The 19,655-nt window shown below is 39.0% G+C and overlaps 1 protein-coding gene across 7 annotated transcripts in view; it reads left to right on the top strand.

Moving 5' to 3' along the window:
* The window catches only part of AHI1 (Abelson helper integration site 1), a 203,085-nt gene that overhangs the window by 160,423 nt on the left and 23,007 nt on the right, over positions 1 to 19,655 (top strand). For 5 of the 7 annotated variants that reach the window (XR_005985976.1, XM_041743283.1, XM_041743281.1 and 2 more), the window contains one exon: positions 19,127 to 19,185. Coding sequence is in view for 6 of the 7 variants with exons in the window: in XM_041743283.1 (XP_041599217.1) it covers positions 19,127 to 19,185 (59 nt within the window). In the remaining variant the exon portion in view is untranslated. The remainder of the gene's footprint in view (positions 1 to 19,126; positions 19,186 to 19,655) is intronic. The other 2 variants (XM_041743284.1, XM_041743282.1) reach the window with 1 other exon arrangement.

Genomic DNA, 19,655 nt, shown 5'->3' with positions numbered 1-19,655 from the left:
TCAGCAAGTGGACTCATGAACATCATTCCTGGAGCTTCACTTGGAGGAAAAAAAGACCCATAATGCCTAGTGGGTAACACACTTCCAAGAATGACTTTTTATATGCTGGAGTGACATGTAAAATTATATATTAAGGAAACAAAACCAATGGACAGGTTCAGATTGGAGATAGATAAAGAAAGCACATATGGACCTTGGAGAAAGCAAGAGGTTTTTATCAGAAAGACCGGTTGATAGATTAGTCTTGGCTTAGAGCAGTGGTTCTCAACCTATGGTGATTTTGCCTCCCCGGAGACATTTGGCAATGTCTGACAATTTTTTTGCAAATATATGCATGTGGGGGGATGCTACTGGCATCTCATAGGTAAAATATCTAAACATGTAAAATGTACAGGGCAACCTACACCCCACCAAAGGATTATCTGGCCAAAAAACATCAACAGTGTTGAATTTAGAGCAGTGCCCCCTCTACATCAGTAGATAAGTTGATAGAGTGGAAGTCTGGAAAATAAGGCTATCATTATGTTCTCCAAAGCATAAAAGAGGTCCACTTCAAAAGTGAGAGTTAAAGGAGTCAGGAAGAATAATGGCCATTAGGGTACCTGTAAGGGTAGTAAGAGCAGGAGCTCATTTGGAACATACACAGAGGCTCCTGAGTAATGCTGAGAGCTGCTGTTTGGATACCATAAAAATGTAGGCAGCATAATTCTGTGTAGTTGGATTTTTTTTCTTCAGTAGTACTCAGCATCCTGGCCATAGCAGTGGAGAGGGCATATTTAGTTAGATACATATTTGGAGCATTTATGAATGTGGTAAAGCACAAGAGGATAAGAGACTTGATAATGTTGTTAAGAGAGTTACTGGAGTGACAGACACTCCATGGAGGATCTGCCAACTTGGAAAGGACATGGAATCAGAAGACTAGCCAACTTAGAAAGCAAGGTTCTCTGTAAGGTTGCAGTAAGCTACACACACCCAGCTGGAGGCAGAGTATTCTACACTAAAGGAGTTAACAGGCTGGAACTGTGGCCTTTAAACCCAGACTCTTTTGCTTATTTAATATTTCAGATGTCAGGCAACTTGCATTTATGATAAATTCACAGAGTGTATAAAAGCTGAAGGACACATTAGAATTAAACTGGCCAAGGAACTAGGACCCAGAGTGGTGCACAGGTTGTTCCCTTGGATTTTAAAATCCTGGGATCGGGATCCCTGGGTGGCACAGCGGTTTGGCGCCTGCCTTTGGCCCAGGGCGCGATCTTGGAGACCCGGGATCGAATCCCACGTCGGGCTCCCGGTGCATGGAGCCTGCTTCTTCCTCTGCCTGTGTCTCTGCCTCTCTCTCTCTCTCTCTCTGTGTGACTATATAAATAAATAAATAAAAAAATTTTAAAAAAATAAAATAAAATAAAATCCTGGGATGGTTGCAAGAGTTGGGATGAAGGGGACACTGGTAAACCAAGAGCCGAAGTCCTTCATTCTTGTGTTAAAACAGATGTCTCACCCTTGGCTTCACATTGAAATCACCTAAGAAATGAAAAAAATAAATACTGATCCCTGTCCTCATACCCACAAAATGATTTAATTGGTCTGGAATGTGAGCTCAGCATGCGTGGATTTCAAAAGCTTTCCAAAAAAAAAAAAAAAAGCTTTCCAGATTATTTTAATGCACAACCAACATTGAGAACCATTATGTTAGTGACCACAAGATCTGAAGGTAACAGCTGCAAAGACAAACAGAAGATAGTGTAGCCAGGTGTCAAGACATCCAAGGAGGTATGTTTTGAAAGTATATTAATAGCCTTTGGGGCACCTGGCTGAGTCAGTTGGTAGAGCATGCAACTCTTGATTCTGGGGTTGTGAGTTCAAGTCCCACATTGGGTGTAGAGATTACTTCTAAAAAAGAAAGTATAATAACCTAAAATTAGCAACAGAGAGCTAAGAGGGAACCAGTGTTACCAGACTCCTGGGGTTTGTGATTGGGTTATATGAGAACAGCCTGTGCTACAAAGAACTGAGGGGAAAAAAGTGTTTCTAGGTGAAGCACCAGTTTCAAACATAGCAAGGACATATGGCAATGGTTGCCTGTGGCAGTATGGAGACAACAGGGGATACATTTCAAAGGATTGATAAGCAATTTGGGCAAATGCTACATGTGTAACATTATCCATTGTTTGGAATTGAGCACCAGATTTTAGAATTTAGGGAGTTACTAATGTAAATGTACAACCTGAAGACATTTAATGCAGTAAAAGCATTTATAACATTAACTCAGAGAGTCATTGTAACAGCTGCCAACATTCATAGCCTGTGTCATGAACGGCCCGAGATACTATGAAAGACAGAACCTTTACTTATAGCAACTTACTGGTATCCCTGACTCCACATCATGCTGACATTTAAAATTGGGGTTACTCAACCCCCACATCTGTGTGCAGTGGCCTTGAACTAGTTCTGCCTCAGCTGGAGGAGATAAAGGAAATTGGAATATCTTACTGGCTGCATGGGAAGTTGGTACTGCCCTTTCTGCCCCTTTCTCTTCCTGATGTGCCTATGATCCTGTGGATAGAGACCTCTCACCTGCTTCTCAGATCCCCACTTCTCACTGTCTCTGCCCCTCCCCCTCCACTTAGAAGAACTCACTGCATCATAGTCTTAGCTGTTTTTTTTTTTTTAATGTTTTTGTGCTTTGCTTTTTCCTCTCACAGACTGATGTCCATACTTAAAATATACCTTTATTATTTATATCCCAGCAGACCAGTTCTTCAAATACCCTGAGGTCTGCCTCAGGCTAATCCCGCTGCTGCCAAACTCTGATTCTAAATAGATGTCAAGGAACTTGCAGACATGCAATGTAAAACATTTTTAAACTTAAATTAGGTAAAAACAAAACAAAACAAAAAAAAAACTTAAAATAGGTAAATCAAGGAAGTTGCAGAGGTTAGGACTCCATGTAGGCAAGGGAGAAGTAAAGTTCTCATAGTTGAGAGGGAACTCAAGTGACCTTTAGAGTTTAAGATTCATAGATTTCTTTTGTTGAAAAGCATGATTTGATCTGCTTGGTCTAATCTATGTGTTAAAATAGAATCCTCTACCTGGTTTTCCTCCTAGGGTTGTACCAGATGTATAGTTAGATAATGTTTGACTTTCCTCTGCAGGAAAATATCAAGAATGATTTCTGCTTATGTAAAATGAAGAAACAGCAATGTTGTCCCAGGTAATCAAAATGCCTTGGGTACACTCTGAGTCATGATGCCAATAGCCAGCCCTTGAGAAATGTATCATTGGGCTTCCTTAGCACCTGGCATAGTTTTATTTCTTCAGTCGAGTTCCTTTATCAGAATATATATGGTTTGATTTTATCAAGATCCTGCCACAAATTCTATCAGATGTTTAATTTCGTGTAAACTTTTATATTTATCATCATATATATTAAAAAGAAGAATATGAAAAGTAATCTTTCATAAGTACCTAGAACTGGGGAGGGGAAGGTCCTAAATTCTTAGAATTACAGAATTGGTGACTTGGAAGGAACCTTAGAGATCATCTACAGTGATTCTAGTCAATTCCTTCATTTTACAGATAAGGAAGTTAAGATCCAGAAAAGTTGCAAGAGTGTTGTTCAACCCCAATTAAGAGGGCTGCCTTCATGTTCTCAGGCCAGTGCCCTTTTTTTCCCCACAAACACATCAGCAGCACAGACAGCTGTTACCTGCACAGCCAGCTACATTTTGTGTCACACTGGCTTTTATATTCCTGTTTTGTGTCTTCTTCATGGTACCCACCTCCATGTGGAAGTTTTTAGAATTATATTCTCTATACTTTTTTAAGGAAACCTCAGTGGTTTTCTTTCTTCTTTCTATTAAAATATATTTGAATACTGAATATTCAAATAGTTTCTATTCAAACTATAGAATAAGAAGTAAAATTATACCTTTTAGAAGCTTGACAGCTGCTGAATCCTTCAAGTCTGTCCAAGTGGAACACACCTGTCCCATTGCTGCAAGCCCCCAGGTACCTCCCAGCTTTTCCTCAAGTTAACTGCAGTGTCAGTGGGTGATAATAGCATCGGGCTCTCCCAGGCAGGAGGCAGGCACAGAGCTTGAGGTGGGACTCCCTGGTCTGTCATGGGGAGTTGATCTGGGAGTCCCCAGACATATCCCTGGTTACCTAGACCTCGGAGCAGGAGGAGAATGTTTCCCTCAGGCTCACTCCAGAACATTGTTAGCATGATATGCTGTCAGTTTGCATCTAATAGAAGGAAAATATTGGTTCCATCACAGAGGGGAAAAAAAACTACAAAGTTTAAAAAAAAAAAATAGTGCTGACTGATAGCCTTGGTTTATTTGTGTTTTATTTTGGACCTTATTTTTTCTTCATCTTTTTATTTTTGCTAGCCTAAGCATTAACCTATGTCATCCGTTTATTTGGGGAGGAAAGTTTCCAATAAAACTCCTATTTAAAAATTGTTTTAATAATATTAAGGTTTTTTTACTATAAAAGTAATATATGCTCATAGGCTTAAAAATTTAACCAATATAGTATAGTATAAATTAAAAATAAAACCCTTCTGGTTAATATTTCTATTCACTCTAATAAGTTTCTTCCATGTCCTGTTAAAAATGTTTTCTGCAAATATGAGCACACATGTCTTTATTCATGTTTGTTCTTTTTCTCGGTGAAACTAGGATCATACTTAATATTCCGATTTTTTTCTTCCACCAATATATCCTAGATATATTAGCAGACACTTATAATAGATTTCTTTTTTAAGTTTCAAGATACTGAAATGCCCAATTTCCTTTTTGTTTTAATTCCTAAAATGCCCAGTTTTTTTAAGTTTCTGGAAATGCTTGGGTTTTTTTTCCTAAAAATGAAACCCAAAGCAGAAGAGTACCTTCTACTCTATAAATGTTTGAACACTGACACTACTAAGTATGTTTTTGAATAAATGCCAGACATATAGTAATAATTGTGCATAGGAATGTTCAATCATTTTAGGGTATGGAGACTTACTGTGATGTTTTTGTTTTTCTTTCTTGAAAAACTCATTAAAAGAATAATATTTATTGGTTTTGCCATTTCAATATAATTATAAAAATATCCATTATACCTCAGCTCCTCCCCGGAGGAAAAGAGTGTTTTAATTATTTCTAGTATTAGCTTCGAGAATCAGTGAGAGTAGTCTGGGCTTATTCAAAAGAGCTATCCCCAAACCAAAGTGCAGACTCCAGTTTTATGCAGGAACAGCTTTTTTCTTGTGTAGTCCAAAGCAAAACAGAAGATGCAGAAGCATCAGTTAAATGGTAGTTCCTCTTCCAAGTATACAATGCACAGGAAATTTTATGTTGGTAATTTTGTCAACCTACTGTTAAATAAAACAGTAGGCAGTAAATAAGTTGCCATCAAGGTACATGTGTCTGTCTTCATCTACAGAATATCTAAGTTTCAGTTACCTTCTTCATTCCAAAAGGAGACAGATAATTCATTAAGCCTGGATTAATTGTGCTGTATATCACTATTTTCAAAAATCACCTCATACAGAAAAAAAAAAAAAATTCCATTTACTGGTTCTTGTATCAAGAGTGCATGGTGAATTATTTTTAACCACAGAAATAATTTTATTATGTTAAATCCAACAACCTGTTTATAATACATAGTGCTTATTTTTTGGTATGTTTAAACAGATTTTCCAAATATCAAAAGTTAGTAAATGTACACTAAATCATTGAAAACACAATCATAACTTTATTGCCTCCTTCCTATTGCTAAAGAATAATACTGATTTATGTCTTTTTTTAACTTTAGTAATTCTTTTTATCAAAGAAAATACACTGATTTATCTCTGATTTGTTTTATGAAACAGATAAAAATTAACTTACGTTTGGATTTGTTTTAAAAATTCGGGAGTATTTGGGGCACCTCGGTGGTTCAGTTGGTTAAGCATCTGCCTTCAGCTCAGGTCATGATCCTGGGGTTCTGTGATGGAGCTCCACTTGGGGCTTTCTGCTCAACAGAGAGTCTGCTTCTCCCTCTGCCCCTCTCCCCACTCATGCTCTCTCTCACTCACTCTCTCTCCCAAACAAATAAAATCTTTTTTAAAGATTTCAGGAATATTTAAAGTTTTCTTCCTTTGTCTGAAGAGAACTAACCCAAAATCTTAACTTACAAGGTAAATTTTAAAAAGGTTCTTATTTGTGTCCCATGAAGAATCTCAATGCAGATGATACTGATATGTATTTTTCTTCATTAATTTGTTTCAATAACAAATATTTTGAGAAAAAATATTAATTTCAAAAATAATTATTTACATTTAAAATTTTTCTGTTAGTCGAGAGAACATATTCTGCAGAGAAAGTAAGTAAATCCCGATGATGTGACAGCAAAGCAAGTGGGAGTCACCTCACACCCACAGACTATGTTCCCAACAGTAATGTTCCTAAATGTTCTACATGAAGAAACGCTAAAAGCCTCCAGAATCTCTTACCTTGAAAGGAAACCACACAGTCTTGACCTTCTTACAGGTCCAGTGACCAGTTTTACTACTCATTCTCCTTTTACTCTCCTTCTCCTAGTGTATCTGACATGTATACCTCAGCCCCTGCTCTGTCTCTTCCCCTCAGCAGCTATGTTACTTGCAATTTAGGGCAGTTCCCCTCTGTGTTTCCAGCACCCTCTTAACCCTCAGCACAGTGAGACCACACTGACAACTTGCCTTCTCAGTTTATCTAGCCTGGGCCAGGACCTAGATAGCCAGTTTCAAAATAAGGGGGCTAGAAAGAATCCCTTGGGAGCCTCCACTGTATCTGAGTATGTAAAAAGTGTAAAATGAGTGATACTGTACTAGACCAAACCTATGTTCCACTTGGCCCATTACTCTTACTGTAACTTTTACAGTTGTATGACAGAATAATAATATGTTTGTTCTTCATGATGATATTTTCAAAGGTTAACCTAAATATCAGCAACATCCCTTTAATAATCTATCACAGATCTAAAATAAAGTAAGATATTGTTGGGAGAACTTCCCACCAGTCATTCCTAGTTGTAAATTGTCCTTTAGATAGCGGCAGAATTGATTATTATCAGTCACTCTGTCTTCTGACTCTACTATCAGCATGTCTTTTTTTTTTCTGAAGTTCTCTAATACCCTAACGCTGCTGTTCCTCTTGTTTCATCAAGCACTCCAGGGTTTCTTAACGTTGGCACACTGGCATTTTGGGCTAGATAATTCTTTGTTTGAGGGAATGTATTGTGTGTGTATTGTAGGATGTTTGGCAGCATCCCTGGCCTATATCCACTAGATACCAGAAGCACTAATCCCCTCTTGTTGTGACAATCAGTAATGTCTTCCAGACATTGTCAGATATCCCCTGTTCAGTTGAGAACTGCTGCTCTGTTTTAACTTTATAATGTAAAATATTGTTATGTACAAATTACAGTTCTTATTTTAAGGTTACTGAAATTTTGCCTTCATCTTTCCATTTCTGGGAAGTAGTTAAGTAGTGGTGTTGGAGTTATAGACTGTCCTACCTAAAAACAATAGCTTCACATGAAAATATATCCCAACCATGTGAGACTCAGCAGGGGTATATATAAAATGTCTCTCACTTACATGTAGATAGCTCTTGAGTACCATTTATTTCCTTTGCCTTAGAAATTAACTGTATGCTAATGTTCTTGTCATCACTTAGGAGTCTCAATAATGCCATAATGCTCTCTGATTTTAACACGGTTCTCTTTTAGTCAACATACAAAGGAATGAACTTTTTTAAATTTTTTTTAAAGATTTATTTATTTATGATAGACATAGAGAGGCAGAGACACAGGAGGAGGAAGAAGCAGGCTCCGTGCCGGGAGCCCGACGGGGGACTCGATCCCGGGACCCCAGGATCGCACCCTGGGCCAAAGGCAGGCGCCAAACCACTGAGCAACCCAGGGATCCCCCTTTTTTTTAATTTAAGTATCTTTTATCCACACAAACCCTGCATACAATACAACACATTGGAACATTTGCTTTTATCACTCTTCTATAGGCAGAACTTTTCTGGGCTTAATGAGCCTCTTCTTTCTTTTTACTCCTATTTATGCTTCCCCATCACTGTGGATATGTTGAAGTAGCAGCCTCTGTTATACACTGCTGTGTCTTACACAGAAAAAATGTAGAATGCTTGATAGACCTCCAGAGGTTGACATCTCCTTTGTAAGAAAATCTTCTCTGCTCACATGATACCAGCTTGCAGAGTCACTGACTAGAAAGCAGTATTATTCCCAAGATAGCTGTAGAAAAACATGCCCAGGGATCCCTGGGTGGTGCAGCGGTTTGGCGCCTGCCTTTGGCCCAGGGCGCGATCCTGGAGACCTGGGATCGAATCCCATGTCGGGCTCCCGGTGCATGGAGCCTGCTTCTCCCTCTGCCTGTGTCTCTGCCTCTCTCTCTCACTGTGTGCCTATCATAAATAAATAAAAAATTTAAAAAAAAAAAAAAAAGAAATGAAAAACATGCCCAGGCCAAGATCATGAGGTCAGATATTGCCCTATCCTTAAATTCACTGGCAAATGTAAGTCTAAATTACATTTCAAATTGAATTTTCCCATATGAACAATCTTGTAATGTGGGTCACATTTTCTGTTACAACTTTTGTAATTATCACAAATACCACGTATATTCAGTCTAATATCTAATAAATTTTACATTATAAATGTTGGTAGAACGTAAGTGTGGTTTACACTTAGCTCAGGTATACGTAGTAGATGTAAAACTATTAAAAAGATGTAAAGAGCGAAGTTAAAAAGCAACCTCACTGAACAATTTTGTTTAAACTAATATGGATTTACATGCATATGTACACATGTTGAAATGATGAGGAATAAGGAATCATTCATTTAGACTGCAGACTGGCCAGAACCTCCACTTGGTCAGAGAAGTCTTTTCCCCCCAAATCTCATGGCATATTGTTTGTGTCTTATTACACTTAGCACCTGCTACCTCAGTGCCAAGTTATTTGTACATACATTTGCCCTCTCTAAATTATGAGATACAGCCTCACTGTGTCTGTTTAGTATTGTTTATCAGGAGGGAAATTGAAACTTTGATGGGTAGGTCTGGTAAGAATTCGAGATTCAAACCAGAAAAAGGGAAGAAGACAAGAGAGGGAGGCGATGGCAACAGTCTATGCTTATTGGCTACTGAGCTGTACTCACTAAGCTTCATTCACCCAAGTCAAAAATTAGTCTTTTGCTCTCCTACCCCAATAAATTGCCAATTTGATATGTGCCTCATTAATACTTCTCAAACTGCTAGGCCTCAGAATTACCCTGGTGCCAGATCCTACCCTAAATGTACTAATCTTCGGGAGATAGCCCTTTATTTTCTGAAAGCCTCTCACGTAGACATGAGAGTTATGGAATTTTGCTAGAGAATGCTCTTCCAGCCTCATTGGATGAATAACATATCTACTTTAGATCCCTTGATTGCTGGATATCAAGTCTGAGTTGACCTGACTCTACAGCAGCTTCTAAAGCATTGTGCACAGCTATGTGAACCAATGGAAATCAACTTCCCAGTAACTCTATTCCCTCCAAATTTCCTCACCTTTGTACATTACATATAGAATATTCTCAATAAATGTTTGTGATTTGATTGGGAGAGAACTCCCAAAAACTTCATAGATCTGTCAGGATCTGAGAAGAACAGAGAAGGTAGCGGTTGAAGAACAGTAAAATAGTGATTTGGTGAATACATGGAAGCCATGCTGAAAAACACAGAGTAGATTCTCATTGTTCATAGTAGTTATGTTCTCTGAATTCACCATGAACATTGAATTAGTGACTAGTGAACCAGTGCTCCTAGGAAAAATACAGGATTAGGTTCCTATGAGCCTCTGGTCACATTTTCATCAGCTAGTATAAAGTATAAGGACACTTTATTTAATATATATTGTTGATTCATTAAAATTGAACTCCTATCCAGAGTACTCAAACTTGTGCCTAAACGAAGCTCAGTTGACACATATATTTAATCTAAGGCACATCAGCCTTCTTGCATGTAGTCACACTAGGCAATACTTCAGCACATTGCTTAAGGATCATTTTAAACCACAGAATCACCAGTAAAACACAAAAATGTGAAAACCAGAACAATAAATAGGCCACAGAAAGGATACTTATATACAGTATTTATTTAGAACATTTGAAACATGCCAAAGCATTAGAAGTTTCTAGTGTTCCAACCTCAACTAGGATTGTGTGCATCAGGCAGTTCAGATTTTCAGCACTCTGCGCATGTGCATGTGTTCAGTCGCTGTAAAAAAAACACCTCAGGTATCGATCTGGGATTACAAATGAGAGCTGTGGTGTGAGAAGGCGAATTTGCAAACAGGCAATGCACAAATAATGAGGATCAGTTGCATTTTGAAACTTTATTAAAAGTTCATAGCGGTTTCAGAAAACCTGTTAAGTCTTTATAATAAAGATGAAGAAGGAAAAAAAAAGATGAAGAAGGAAAAGTTCAGGCAAAAGGAGTTGGTTTAAAAGGAAAAAAAATATAACCTGCAACTTCTAGCATAGCTCATGTGTCTGACTTTTTTCTCCTATTTCTTTCTTCTTCACTGGATGGAAATAAAAGGGCTCAAACTTCCTTGAAGGCAGGGACTATGTCATGTTCAGAATTGAATTGCCAGCATCTCGTGCAAAGCAGGTGGCCAAAGAATGTTTATTGAGCAACAGAAGGAGCAGGTAGACGAATAGGAGCAGCTGTGCTGAGGTAACGACGACTCTCGCACATCAACCCTGAGCCCCATGAAAGCCCACAGCCTGGCATTGCATGCACTGGATATTCAGCAGTGCACAGGGGGCTGGGATGGCCTTCATATGACAGTCTCTCCAGCTTCCTTCCTTAATCTCCCATCGCTAGGGAACAGTGCAGTCACAGAAGGGATGGAAGAGCCAGGTGATCCCGTAGTTTGCAGGAATTAAAGAAAGAGAAGTGGAAGTGGTGTTTGATGCTTCCTGCCCTTCCTGTTATCTGCAGTCATTTTTCATTCTCCTTGAATCCGGTCTCTCTTGGGCCACCAGGAAATAAATGCATGGAAGCAGAAATTATTTACCAGTTTGATGCTGGACACGTATAGTATTTGGAGCATGTGACTAAGCACGCCTTTTAAAGATTTTACTTATTTATTTTGAGAGAATGAAAGAGAGCGCACATGTGCACGAATGGGAGGAGAAAGGGGCAGAGGGAGAGAGAGGAGCAGGCTCCCCCCTGAGCAGGGAGCCCAGTGTGGGCCTCAATCCTAGGACCCTGGGATCATGACCTGAGCTGAAGGCAGACACTTGACTGACTGAGCCACTCAGGTGCCCATACCCCCTTAAAGATATTGTCAAGTCCCTAATTTCTTACTCCCAAGTTGACTTTGTCTCTTCTTTAAAAAAAAAAAAAAAAAGATATATATATATTTTTTTTTTTAATTTATCCATGAGAGACACAGAAAGGCAGAGACATAGGCAGAGGGAGAAGCAGGCTCCCCACGGGGAGCCCAAATGTAGGACTCCATCCCAGGACCCCAGGATCACGCCCTGAGCCAGAGGCAGACACTCAACTGCTTGAGCTACCCAGGCGCCCCTGAAATGTCTCTTCTTCTTGAAAGAGAAGTCATTAGACATGAATTTTCTCTACTTCTCATCTCTACTTTCTCTGTATTTCTGTTAGTTTCACCTTCCTTCTCCAGCTGCTTTCAAATCTCAATGAAAGAAGCACATTTCTATAGTTGATCCCTCCACTTGTAATTTTGTTTTGTTTTGTTTTGTTTTTTTTAAGATTTTACTTATTTATTCATGAGAGTTACACAGAGAGGCAGAGACATAGGCAGAAGGAAAAGCAGGCTTCATGCAGGAAGCCCAATGTGGAACTCCATCCCCGGGACTCCCAGATCATGCCGAAAGCCAAAGGCAGACGCCCAACTGCTGAGCCACCCAGGCATCTCCCTACTTGTATTTTGGTCATTTTGCCATCCCACATTCTTCTAGCTCTCACCCCATCAGTGATCCCCATCCTCATTCCTCCACTCCTTTGACATCTTCATTATTTATTTCACACCTGAGTGTTGAATGCCTGCTGTTTTCCCAGGCACTGTGGTGGGGTGTTGTCTGAATGGTATAAGAGCAAATTAAACAGAAACAGCCCCTCCACTTATAGAAGTTACAGTCTAGTGAGTGAAAGTCATTGTAATTAGTAACTCATGAAAGGAAGCATATGAGCAGTGAAAGGACAGTATGTTATGAGGCCATGTGGTGAGAGGGAGATGGTTAGTTTTTATGAAGAGGACACATTTAAGACACCAGAAACCACGTGTGCAAAAGCCCTAACGTGGCCAGAAATGCTCACCAGAAAAATTGGAAAGTCGACTCTGGTCACAGTACAGTTAGGAACAAGGGATAAAGTGCAGAGTGGAGGAAGGACCAAACCCAGCTGTTAATAGACCAAGTAAAGAAATACCCCCAAAGTTGTGGGTCATTACCACCACTGTCTCCCAGCTGCTTCTCTTTCCTTTTGTAACACTGCCCTTCCTGCCCCTTTCTCCTTCTCTGGCTCGGCCTGCCACTGTAATACAAACCTTTTCCAACATACACACTGCTCCATCTTTTTTGTGGTTGTTTTATATGTTTCTTTAACATATTTTTTCTAGATTATCTCTTCTACCCCCATAGTTGCAGATAATACTTTGGTATTTCAAATGTATCAAATTCTATATCTATACCTCGGGCTCCCTGAATCCCCAATGTGTATTTCTAATTGCCTACTAGAAATTTTTATGTAAATATCATTCTGGAATATCTGATCTGATATGCCCATCATCTGCCTCCTCCTTTAGGGATTTTTCTCTTGAAAGAGCTGGCAGATAGTCAAACACAGGGGTTTTGCAGCACAAGAGGATAATAGACTTCTGCATGAAATGCAAGAACAAATAGAAATGGTCCCTGACCTAAGCTTGGTGAGGTCAAGAAACCTTTTCAGAAGAATTGATTTCCAAATTGAGTTTCACGGGAGGAAGGGCATTCCTGGTAGACCGAACAGATCCATACGAAGGCATGGTGTACTGGGGCCACTACAAGTATTTCATCATGGCTTGGGCTTGAGATGCAAAGTTTAAAAATAGAAAGTGCTGAAGCTGAACAAGTGGACAGGATTAAGAAGGTTCCTATATGGCATGTTAAGAAGCTGGATTTTATCCTGTAGGAAGTAGGGAGCCACCGAGGATTTAAAGCATGGAAGACAGCATGATCAAATTGATGGTTTCAAAAGCTCACTCTAGAGGTGCCTGGGTGGCTCAGTCAGTAAGCGTCCAACTCTTTTGGCTCAGGTCATGATCTGAGTAGTGAGACCAAGCCCATCGGGCTCTGCGCTGGGTGTGGAACCTACTTAGGATTCTCTTTTTCCCTCTCCTCCCCCACCCCCAAGCTCGTGTTCTCTCTCTCTCTCAAAAAAAGAAAAAAAAAAACAAAAAACAAAAGCAAGCTGACGTCAGAAGCTCTGAAAAAACTGGGGAAAAGCAGCACTAAAGGAAGTAAGAGCAGGAGAAGCAATAATTCAAGCCAAACACAATGGTGACTAAATCCATGTGAAAATAAAAGAAGAATCTAGGTTTCTGATGTGAACATCTTGGGGCATAAGAATATAAGCATCACTTCAATTGGAGACTCACAAAGTTGACAGTGTCTTTGCAGCAGCCAATTGCAGATATCTTGTGAGCATCTATGGAACTCAGGAGAGATGTGCTGAAAACTCAGACTTCCTAGGTAGTTTTGATGAAACGAAGTGAGTTTTCAGGGAAAAAAAAAATGTGTATACAGAATTTGCTAAAAACTGGCGATTGCCAAATCATTTTAAAGAAAACTTGAGATCTGGTTTCATGGTATTGATTTGGAAGTCATTAACCTAAACACACTGCTTAAATACATGGGAACAGAGGAATATAGAGAATGGAAAGAACAAAGGGCAGAAGGTAATTAGGGATGTCAGCTTTTTAAAAAGTGAACAGAGAGGAGAGATCACAGAGAGATCATCACATTGGCATGAAATGGCCCCTTGGTCCCTGCCTTTAGCAGTCATCACTCTTCCATTCTCCCACCTTTGATCCACCTGTTCCCAGCCTACTGGAGATGAGATACTTTGCCAAAATAGAAATCAAGTCATGTGACCTACTGGCTCAGAAATCATAGTTGGCTCAACATTGTCTATAAGGTCCAAATCTCGTAAATGTTTATCTAGATCCCACACCTTGAAGATTGAATTGAATTCTGACCTACTTTTCATCTTCTCATCCTGAGTAGGCTGCCCTGCAGACATTCTTCAAACCTTTGCTCACCCTGTTTTCTTGAACTGTAGAGTTTTTTGTGCCTCTCCAATTACCAGAATTGCAATTCATCTCTTAAGATCTTGCTAAATGCTCCATCCTCTGTGAATACTTTTTTTTTAAGATTTTATTTAAAAAAAATAATGATTTTATTTATTTATTCATGAGAGACACAGAGAGAAAGAGAGAGAGAGAGAGAGGCAGAGATACAGGCAGAGGGAGAAGCAGGGAGCCCGATATGGGACTTGATCCCAAATCTCCAGGATCAGGCCCTGAGCTGAAGGCAGTACTAAACCACTGAGCCGCCGGGGCTGCCTCCTCTGGTGAATCCTTCTCAAAAACCTCAAGTTACAATTCAGGGCTTCTGTTCCTTTATTTCCACACATTTCCTTTTTTACCTTTATCATAATGTTTGTCCCCCTCTGCTTTGTTGGTTGTATCCACATCTTTCCCCATTATATCATAAACTCTTACAGTCTACTCAGCTTATACCCCAGGATGTGTAGCACAGTGCCTCACAGCGTAGCGTTTCATAAATATCTGTTGTTGTTGTTGTTGTTGTTTTAATTAGTACTGAAAACTACAAATCGTGAACCAAGGTGAAGACCTTCGCATTTTGTTTTATATTTTTTTTTTAATTTTTTATTTATTTATGATAGTCACAGAGAGAGAGAGAGAGGCAGAGACACAGGCGGAGGGAGAAGCAGGCTCCATGCACCGGGAGCCTGATGTGGGATTCGATCCCGGGTCTCCAGGATCGCGCCCTGGGCCAAAGGCAGGCGCCAAACCGCTGCGCCACCCAGGGATCCCTGTTTTATATTTTTTAAATCCAATCTCACAATCCCTCTTTTTTTTTTTTTTTTTTAAGATTTCATCTATTTATTCATGAAAGACACAGAGAAAGAGGCAGAGACATAGGCAGAGGGAGAAGTAGGCTCCCCACAGGGAGCCCGATGTGGGACTCAATCCCAGGACCGCGAGATCATAATCCGAGTCAAAGGCAGACGCTCAACCACTGTGCCACCCAGGCACTGAGGTTTTGTTTCAAAACTGTGTCTTTGGGGATCCCTGGGTGGCGCAGCGGTTTGGCGCCTGCCTTTGGCCCAGGGCGCGATCCTGGAGACCCGGGATCGAATCCCATGTCGGGCTCCCGGTGCATGGAGCCTGCTTCTCCCTCTGCCTGTGTCTCTGGCTATGTCTCTGCCTGTGTCTCTGGCTCTGTCTCTCCTTCTATCTCTCAAGAATAAATAAATAAAATCTTTAAAAAAAAAAAACTGTGTCTTCATGTAGGGAAATATTTTGTCCTTAAGGAAATGCATCATAATTTACATAATCAATTACAAATAATCATAAAACAAAGAATCAACAGCAAACATATGAATATATAAAGTTGTAAAATTGTGCTCCTGGAAACAGAGTTTTAGCAACAGAGGAAATCTAGGCGAGCTTCTCTAGTCCAGTTGTCTATAAACTCTCTTTTGTAGAATCCTATTCTTTAGGGCTCTGGGGAGTTGGGCTGGGAAGACAGGGTTTGCCAGACCACCAAACCTAGCTTCACTTAGAGTAATTCTACATTTAAGTGTTTATATATAAGGCTCTCAAACAAAACTGTTCTGAAAAAAAAATAGTTTTGTTGTTAAATCAGTTTGAAGAAAACAGAACTGTACCCTTCAGGCTACTTCTGTAAGCTTGGTGACTCTGGGCCTCCATTTCCTCATCTGTAAAATACAAGAACAGTGCTACTACCGTAGAGTTCATCTTTTACTCTGAGCCCCGTCTTGTTCATTTTCAAGTGAAAAACAGATCCCAAGAGAAGTTAAGTGGCTGTGCTCATTAACAGAGAAAGTTAATGACAGAGCCAAGACTGGAACTTAACCACCAGCTCTGGTGGATGGTGGTTTTCCTCTTTTTTTAAATTCCTTAAAGTGAGTATAAGTAAATTACAGATATTAATTATATGGGCAATGGAGAACTATCAGAAGGTATTATAAACAGCATGTAAATATAGAGTCCTACTGTATCTTAAATTTGCCTTATTTAAAGCTCACTAGTGTGCTAGCTGCAACAGACATTGCTTGAACATTTACCTAATTTTACATTCATTCTTCAAGTTTACAGAAAATTTTGGGTGAGTTGTTTGCATGGCTCATTTCTCTTTTACAGAGCTATTTATGAGTTGTTTTCTTTGTAAATCTCCATGAAAGTGTAGGCACTTAAAATCATGCCATTAATCATTCCTTTCATGTTTAAGTCTCACTGCATCTAAATGTAAAAGCATCATGGAGAAGCTGTGAGGGTTTGGGAAGCAGGAGCCTCTGGATTCTGATCCTTTCATTCATCTCCTTTGATTTGCTCATCTTCCCCTCTTCATCCCCTCCTCTCCAAATCAAGGGTATCCATGAAGAGGAAACAGAGTCACAAAAACTGAGAGGTGTGCGTGGACAGGAGGGAAAGAAGGGTAGTGGTGCTCCTTGGCCTTGTTGATGGTGGGGGTGGTGCTTACGGGCTGATCGTGTTCTAGCCTTGGGGGCTTTTATGTTAAAAGAAAAAAATGAAACAAAACAGCTCACAGAGACACCTCCTTCTTCCCCCTCCTTCTGCCTCCATGAGTAACTACCCATATGACGTGCTGCTGCTGAGACCAAGGAATGAGTGAGTAAAGGTGTTTAGAAGTGGAATATTGGTCCGAATTAAATAAGTGTCCTTTAACAAATAAGTATTAAAACTTTGTAATGTGGATACCCTGTTAACTTGGGATTCATAGGATTTGAACACAAGCCATGAAAAAGGACTTGGGTGTGTCAGTCACTGTAACACAGTATACAGTAGGAAAGAGCAGGGACGGTGTTAAACCCACTTAAGACACTTTTTGAGGGCATGACAGCACCCATTTTACGTGAACAGTCTATTAAAAGCAGGTTTGGTAAGACCTGCACGTGGCAATACATTGTTACTCATTTGTCAGGGTCACAAATAATTAAAAGTAACATTGACTTAACAGTGATGTATTATTATCTGTCTTCTTTTCCCTCAACCTTTGGAGTAGGTTCCAATTCTTATTAGAGCTGTTATGTTGAGGGTTTTTTTTTTTTTAATCCAGAGTTTTACAAAGTTTCACACATTATACATACATTTATGATAAGATACTGGCCTTGCCATGGGCAAAGAGATAGAAGTAATACTTACTAGACCATATAAAAAAATAAAATTAGTATCAAATTAATTTGCTGTGTTTGGAATTTATTTCATAAGTCTAGGGCAAAACTAAAGAAATTCAGTTATAATTGATGCTGAGTTTAGATTTTGATGGCTTTCTTTACTTCTTACTCTGTCGAGTTGAGGGCAGATAGACTGTTTGTAGTCTGAATTAGTCCTTAAATTGAATTTTTCGTGTGTTTGTATTTTTTCCCCACATTTTAACTGAGTCCAATCATCTTCACCTGTAGAGTAAAATCAAGGTGTTACTGATTCTTTTGTTGTTTTGTGAAATTGAGTCACTTGCTACAACATCCACCTTTCACCACAAAGTCTTCTTGTTCTTTTATTCTTGTTTTTATCCTGTGCTTTATTTAAAACTATAGAAATAGCAATAATATGACATAATTATGATCCAGAAAACAATATCCTCTTGAAATCTTTGTGATGATAAGTAATACCTGTTTTAAGATATTCAGTGCAAATCTTGCAGAAATCTGATTGTGAAGGAGGAAATCTACAAAGCGAAATAAGCTTCGGGAAAGATAAGGCTTGGAAAGCAGTAGTCGCTCAGACAACTTAACCCTGAAAGAAAAGGTTGTACTCCTTTTCTTTCATTTTGTTTTTTTTTTGAGATTTTTTTTAATTTAAGTAATTAAATAGATATGGTATATCCCTTTCATTTGTATATAACTCAAAACTTTAACATAGGAACAATGTATATTTTCTATGTGAATTTTATTTATTTTTTTAAGATTTTATTTATTCATGAGAGATACACAGAGAGGCAGAGACAGGCAAAGGCATAGGGAGAAGCAGGCTCCATGCAGGGAGCCTGATGTGCCCTGGGCTGAAGGCAGACACTTAACTACTGAGCCACTCAGGCGTCCTTCTATGTGAATTTTAAAGGAATCTTTCCATAACATGTAACTATCTTAAAAAAAAAATTGTCAATTTTATAGCAACATTGGGCTGATTTATTAAAGACTATCTCATATCAGACACCATATTCCCACCGTATACTTTCATCTGGAGTTAATGCTTGAATTCCTGATGAACCATCTAACAAGATGCTCAGTATAATCTGGCACCACTGGAAGTGCTTATTAATTTGTTTTCCCCAGGAAGGTGCCATTAATAAAATATATCCTGAACAAATTTTGTAGAAGACTGTTTTCAGATGAAAATTTTACATATCATCACTGTGAAAATATAAAGTTGCATGATATCATCACTATGAAAATATAAAGTATACCGAAAAAATGAGGAAGAAAAGCTGCAGTGTTGAAAGATAAATTTAGAACTTAAGCGATCTCCCACATAGTATGTCTAGATTAATTTAGACTGATTCACACCTGACTTTTTTTTTTTTTGCCACATACCTGAAAACTGACTTTGGGTATAAGTGCTCAGATGATGTGAAGAACCAATTGGTTTTCCATAGGAGTAAATACATGTTTCTGATAGACATTCATGTTCAGAACAGACATGTTCTCTCCTCATTCAGCAAGTTGTGACTATTGCCTGCATTATCTTCTCCAAGTCTTGCCTCACCAATTGTTGTTCTTCTTTCACAGCAGCCAGTCATTAAGGACAAGTCCCAGGATTTCAGACTGGACTCAGAGTCCACGACACAGTAAGCAACTTCTCCTAAAAAATTTGTGGTGATAAATAGTTGGGTTTGGGTTTTGTTTTGTTTTTTTAAGGATGATTTCTTCATTTCTCTTTTTAAGACATTACAACCAAAAGTTAAATTTTAGATCCCTGATTTTGAAAGAGGTAAGCTAGATTAAGGAGAATATTTTAATGGTTGGACATTGAAGATATATATAAGTTACAAGAAATAATAGTAAATAAAATTAAAATATCACACTAAATTTTTGTTTTTGTGGACCTGTTTTGTCTTTTATTTTTGAGTAACATTTTACTTTTTTTTAAATTTTATTTATTTATTCATGAGAGACAGAGAGAAGGAGAGAGAGAGAGGCACAGACACAGGCAGAGGGAGAAGCAGGCTCCATTCTATGCAGGGAGCCTGACATGGGACTCGATCCAGGTCTCCAGGACCACACCCGGGACTGAAGGTGGTGCTAAGCCACTGAGCCA

This window comes from Vulpes lagopus, chromosome 2 (assembly GCF_018345385.1).
Source record: "Vulpes lagopus strain Blue_001 chromosome 2, ASM1834538v1, whole genome shotgun sequence".
NCBI lineage: Eukaryota > Metazoa > Chordata > Mammalia > Carnivora > Canidae > Vulpes > Vulpes lagopus.
The sequence above is the reverse complement of the archived record's forward strand: the minus strand, read 5'-3'. Positions and strand labels throughout refer to the sequence as shown.